Genomic DNA, 6,355 nt, shown 5'->3' with positions numbered 1-6,355 from the left:
AGGGTAGGTTGGGTTGGAAGGGTCCTTAAAGATCAAAAGGCCATAGGATAGGTTAGGTTGGAAGAGTCCTTAAAGATCAAAAGGCCATAGGATAGGTTGGGTTGGAAGGGTCCTTAAAGATCAAAAGGCCATAGGGTGGTCTATATTGGAACGGTCCTTAAAGCTCACGGAATGGGTTGGATTGGGAGGAACCTTAAGCATCACAGTCGTGGAATGGTTCAATTGGCAAGGCATCCACAACTTACAGAATAGTGGTGGTGGCTGGATGGCATTCAAACTTGTTCTCCAGATGAACACGGAATCTCCCGTTTTAGCAGTAAGTAGAACGTGAGCTAAACCATCCAAGGGAGGATTTAGGTTATTTCCAGCTATGAGTGTGATGTAGTAGCACAGAGATGGCGTGTGTTTTCACACTCACTGCTGAGCATTTTCACACCTCACTGCTGGGCAGTGCTGCTTTGAACCAGAGGAACGTGGTAACCCTGGGATCAGTGCTCTGTCTGCACTGCTGTCGATTATCCTACCATTACTGCTGTACTTGGAGACTGACCAAACACGGTGTTGTCCGATCGGTCTGAAGCCATCCTCTAACTGCTGAATACGTGCTGCTTATGCATTTTTTCTTTTCTGTCACACACAGAATACATTCAGAAATATGCAACAGAAGAAGCACTAAAAGAGCAGGAAGAAGGCACCGGGGACAGCTCGTCTGAGAGCTCCATGTCCGACTTCTCGGAAGACGAGGCTCAGGATATGGAGTTGTAGTAGAAGAGGCAACCTGCTTTTCAGAGAGACTCTAATTTCCTAACCATGAGAAGCAGACTATAATATTCATATTTAAACAAAGCAATTTTTTTTATTACTAAACAAGGTTTTTATGAATAATAGCATTGATATATATATATATATATATATCACCCTTTAGATCTTGATTTTTTTTTTTCTTGGTCATTTCTCAACCCGAGGTGCATAGCATATTCCCACATTCCATTTTGGTAGCAATATGCAGCCCAAATGCATGCATTCAGATTCCATTTGGCCAAGTCAAACTTGTGTGCTACTGAACTGTCAGCTCAAACAGCTGCCCTGGTAGGTAGGGAGTTAGCAAAGAGGTTTGCTTTCCGATCGATGTTTCCAAAGAACACCACCTTGGATGCTCACATGGAACAGCGTTTTCTCTTCAGATCAGTCTGAGGGGATGTGCTATGAACTACACAGATCAGACAGTGGGATGGAAGGTGCTCCTTCAGGTCAACCTCGCCGATGGTTTTGGATGCGGAGTCACATTTAAAACGTTCGACAGAACCAGCACCGATGCATGGAGCTCCTCAGAGCCTTGAAGTTTAGACTGGGATTTTCAGTCCGTTTTTTCTATGTGGACTCCTGCCTGCCCTTCTGAACCGTAGGGACTGACAACCACTGCTCCATCCATCCGCTTTTGGGACTTTTGGGAGCCTTCATCTGGATGTTATTCTTTCGGTCTGGATTACGAGCTGTTCCCTCGCCGGGAGGAATGAAACACAAACAATGCTCTTTGGTTTAGCTGGAGCACGTGCGTAGCCCAACTCTTCCTTCGTCATCCTTTTTGAAACTGCTGCCCTTCGTGGCTCCAAGTTTCGCTTTTTTCTCTTGCTTGAAGGATGCTTGAACACCTCGCCAGCACCTCCATCTCCTGGGGGGGCTCTGAGCAGATGGATGAGCCGTGCTGAGAGCTTGGGATCCGCGGAGATCGGCCCCGTTGGCTGCGGTCCACGAATCCATCGGCACCCATTTTATTTTCCTTTTTCTCCCCTTCTGCACCAGCTTGGTAGCCATCTGCTTGTGTGTGTACAACAGGATTAAAATTTCTTAAAGTTAACAAAGAATGTGATCTAGGAGAAAAAAAAAAAAAAAAAAATGAGATGAATAATAATAATAAAAAAAAAAAAAGCCTAAAAGCACCAATTGAGGAAGCAAGTGAATCTGCTCTTCTTTTTTTTTTTTTTTTCCTGATATATATATATATACTTTTTTTTTTCTTTGACAAATGAAATATTTGATTTCTTCGGGTGTTTTTCCGCAAGCTGAGATTTGTGTTTGTTTGTTTTGATGCTAAGGAACGGAGCAAATGTCTACCTGGGATGCTGGTATACTTGAATTTGGATAATCGTGCGTTGGAGATCGGAGTGGAGATGGATATTAAACCTGAACGTGACCTGCTGTATTTTGGGGGGGGATTTCGGAGGGGTTTGGGTGAGATATTTTGATGTGTGGCGCAGCCTATGGGACGATGCATGGGAACTGATGCAGCCCGTGCTGCTCTGAGCAGAGTTCTGAACGTCGGGTCGGTGCGTTTGGCTTTTCCCAGCCGTGTTTTCCTTTAGGAGCGCCACCGAGTTCCGAGTCAGCGGGGTTGGAAGGGTTACAATCCTATTTCTAATTCACATAAAGCACAATCGATTCGTTTTGAAGAAAAAGAACTCATAAAGTACCATTTTGCTTTAGCATGATTTTCCTTAATAAAAAATATACAAAGAATTTCATTTATGCTGATTACGGGCATGAAGCAAAGGGTTTTGTTTTTTTTTTTTCCTTTTTTTCCCCTTGCCCCCCACCCTCTTCTTTTCTTTTAATCAGTAACGTAGGGCTGTGGCTAGTGACTGTGCTGAAGTTCTCTATCTAGCATTTGTGGCTTGTTGGAAGGGTAATATTAACTATTTAACATGTAATGGTGTACTTAACTCTTATCTAGCACGCTGTTTTCTCATTATTTGGGGTGGGAGGGGCCACATTTGCTGGCACTGTTTACCTTGCTTACCTGCTGACGTAGCAGTTTGCTTGTGCTATAACCTTTACTGTAGGTGCTACTTAGGAGTAGAGTCAGTGCTGGGTGGTGATATCAGATTTAAAAGAAGAAAACAAAAAACAAAAAAAAAATCAAAAAAAAAATCAAAAAAAAAAGAAAAACACAATAAAAATTTGTATTTTTTCAATATTGTATAAAAACAGTGTTCTAATTACCTCACCCCGTTTCTTTTTGCAGGTTAGCCCCATCGCTCCGTCCCTCCCACCTTTGTTTCGATGCATCCCGCTCGCACGCTCTCCCCTCAGTTTGCTTCACAGAGCACTGGTTTCACAGAGGTTCCCCAAAAAACCCGTGCTTGGTGCAGCCCTGACCCTGCCTGGGGCTCCTGGCACCGCTCTTCTTTCCTCCCCATCTTCTCCTGTGTCGTTTTTCACCTCTTTTTCCAAGTCTGCCTCCTGAAAGAAACCTCCCTCCACCCCATCCAATAGCTTGTAAATAAAACCACGTGTGTAGACTGGAAAAGGTGGAGCCTTATTACAGCACGGTAGCTTTTTTTTCATCTTGAGGGTGGTTGTTTTTTTTCTTTTTTTCATTATCAGCATTCATAAAACAGCGTTGTCATTGCCTCATGCTCTCTTGCACTGATGGGAGCATCAGCCAGCCCTACCCCGACCCCCATCTCCCTGCTCTCAGATGAGCTCCCCCAAACCAAACCTTGGTGCTGAATTGGAAACAGGCTTTGCCTTCTGCTCCCATCGATTTCCCTTTTGGCTGTCAAGGATTTTGCTTCTCTGTGGTGCCAACAGGGTCATTGGAAGCTTCTTGGTGTCCTTGCTGCGCCATGGAATGTGTTCCCCAAGGGCTTTTTTCCTCCATCCCGTTGATCGCTGGGAATTCCTTGGTGTCATCATCACCGTCCCTTGGGGTCAGTAGGACATGTTCCTGCATGGCTTTCTTGTAGCTCTGGTCATGAGGAGCTCTTTAATACTATCGATGCTACGCTATGGGATCAATGGAACGTGTACCCCAATGGCTTTGTTCTCCAATCCCATCACTTTGGTCACTGGAGGTTCCTCAATGTCAACAGGATGCGTTTCCCAATGGCTTTGTTCTCCAATCCCATCCCTTTGGTCACTGGAAGCTCTTTGGTGTCATTGGCACTGCCATGGGATCAGTGGGATGCGTTCCCCAGTGTCTTTTTTCTTGCATCCCGCTGGTTGTTGGAAGCTCCTTGGTGTCATCAACGCTGTGCCATGGGATCAGTGGGACGTGTTCCGCGATGGCTTTGCTCCTCCATCCCATAGATGTGGTTTTTGGAAACTCCTTGGTGTGTATGGCACGCGTTCCCCCATGGCTTTCTTCATCCATCCTATTGGTCATTGGAAGCTCCTTGGTGGCATCAACACCTTCCCTTGGAGTCAGTGGGACGTGTTTCCCCAATGGCTTTGTTTCTCCATCCCACAGATTCGATGCCTGGAAACTCCTCAGTGTCAATGGAACACATTCCCCAATGTCCATCTTTGTCCATCCTACTGGTCATTGGAAGCTCCTTGGTGGCATCAACACCTTCCCTTGGAGTCAGTGGGACGTGTTTCTCCAATGGCTTTGTTCCTCCATCCTATAGTTTAGATCTTTGGAAACTCCTCAGTGTCAACAGGAAGTTCCCCAATGGCTTCGTTCCTCTATCTCATGGCTTTGCTTTGCGGGCAGCATGGAGCAGAGCTTTGCCATCACCTCAGTACCACTCAACCTCGACTGGGACGGGCACACGCCCCGCATCCAAGGCTCTTCTTCCCATCCTACGTAGAGTCAGAGGTGTTTCACCCCTTTTCTCCTTCCTTTTTGCTCACCCCAAGTTCTACTAGCACTTTCGCAGGGGTGTCCGCAGCGTGAGAAATGGCCATTATTTTACTGACTGTATTTGGTACCTATCGTGTGATACTTGAAGAGATCGGGGCGTTTCGCCCTCCAACAGAGTCTAAACTCTCTTTGTTTCCTTTTTATTCCCCTCCTTTCTTTTTTGTTTTTCCTCTTGCGTTGTGATGTAGTGGGCAAATCTGCCCCCGCTGACGAAATGCCTCTTCTCTAAGAGTATAACCTCGCCGGTAGTTGTGTATAATGACAGAACTGTAAACTTTTTTTAAAATAAAAAATATGTATATACCTCAGAGGCTGCCTGGTGCTTGAGCTTCGTGCAGGAAGGGGTCCTGTACCCCACATCATTGGCTCCGTGGGATTTATGGCACCCTTGGGGCATTTTTTGTGTCGGGGATGAGCTCTTGGCCGATGGAAAATAAATCATGGTGGCTGATGACTGAAAATGGGGCTGCATGGGGTTGGATGCTGAGCATTTCTGTGGAATCATCAGACGTCTGTGGTGGCCACCCAGTGCAGCCATCAGCCCATCACCACCGTGCCCACTCATCATTGAGGCAGGAAAAGATGGCTGAGATCATGGAGTCCAACCACCAACCCACCACCAAGAACCTCTGGGATCAATCATCTGGCCCGATCTTCAACCCATCACCAACCCTAAATCCACGTCCCTAAATCCCATGTGTGACGTTTGGCTTGATGTTGGATGGAAATTGGGATGTAAGACGATGCGTGTAGGGATGTGAGTTCCCCAGCCATTGGTGTTTTGTGGGGCAGGACAAGGGGAAGGGGATGCAAGCCCATTACTGGGCCGTGGTCTCATGTGTGGCTTGTCCCCCTTGCCCCCATCCTGGCTTGACTTGCAGCTGCTGCCCCAAATCTGCTGGAACTCCCCAAAATTCTTTGTGTTTTTTCGTCTTTGAGGTCAGGGTGGCAGATCCGTGTCGTACCAGTGCCACCTGCTGCCAGCACCCAGCCTGACACCCTCTGCCACCTTCTGCCCCACAGGTGGCAATGGGACATCCAACCCCCACCGCCACCAATTGGAGCCACCAACCCTGCAGGCTTTTGTTCCTTTTGCCCTAGAGAGGGAGCAGGGCAGGGAGCACTTTTATTTCCTCTGCCTGTTCTCCTCCCATCTTGGGTCTTTTAGGGACAGCTGGGGGTGACACTGTCCCCTCTGCCCAGCAGGTGGCCCCCGAACCACACCAGTCGCTTCCCGCTCTGTCCTGTACGGGGCAGATGGGATTTGGGGTATTACGGGGAGTCAGGAGCATCCTGTCCCAATTGTGTCCAAGCTGAAGGGCATCAAAAGGCGAAACCTATTGAGCGTGGATTCCCATAGGGCTGTGTGTGTCATCCACACGTGGCTTTGGGTGCTGTCCCTTTGGAGTTTTGGGTACCAACACCATGGGGTGTCGCTGCTTCCTCCACGGGGATCGGGGTGCCATCCCCGCGGTGCTTTGGAGGGTCTTTTCCAATAGGGCTCTGAATGACATCCCCATGGGGTTTCGGGTGCCTCTTCCATGGAGTTTCTGGCTGCCACCCCCATGGGGCTTCAGAGGTCTTCATGAAGTTGTGGCTGTTACAACTGTGGGGTTTCGGTTGTCTTCTCCATGGAGCTTTGGGTGCCGTGCCCAGTGGGGTTTGGGTTATCTTCTGTTTGATGTCATCTCCATGGGGTTTTGGTTGTCT

General features: G+C 47.7%; 1 protein-coding gene across 2 annotated transcripts in view; it reads left to right on the top strand.

The window, feature by feature from the left end:
• Nucleotides 1-2,517, top strand: part of UBE2H (ubiquitin conjugating enzyme E2 H) — a 29,312-nt gene extending 26,795 nt beyond the window's left edge. For both annotated transcript variants that reach the window (XM_042835440.1, XM_042835441.1), the window contains exon 7: nt 641-2,517. In XM_042835440.1, coding sequence (XP_042691374.1) covers nt 641-765 — 125 coding nt within the window. In that variant the 3' untranslated portion in view covers nt 766-2,517. The remainder of the gene's footprint in view (nt 1-640) is intronic.
• The last annotated feature ends 3,838 nt before the right edge of the window (nt 2,518-6,355 follow it).

Source organism: Centrocercus urophasianus, unplaced genomic scaffold, assembly GCF_019232065.1.
Source record: "Centrocercus urophasianus isolate 14NV4802_14NV808 unplaced genomic scaffold, USGS_Curo_1.0 seq_524, whole genome shotgun sequence".
In the NCBI taxonomy this organism is placed as follows: Eukaryota; Metazoa; Chordata; class Aves; order Galliformes; family Phasianidae; genus Centrocercus; species Centrocercus urophasianus.
The sequence above is the reverse complement of the archived record's forward strand: the minus strand, read 5'-3'. Positions and strand labels throughout refer to the sequence as shown.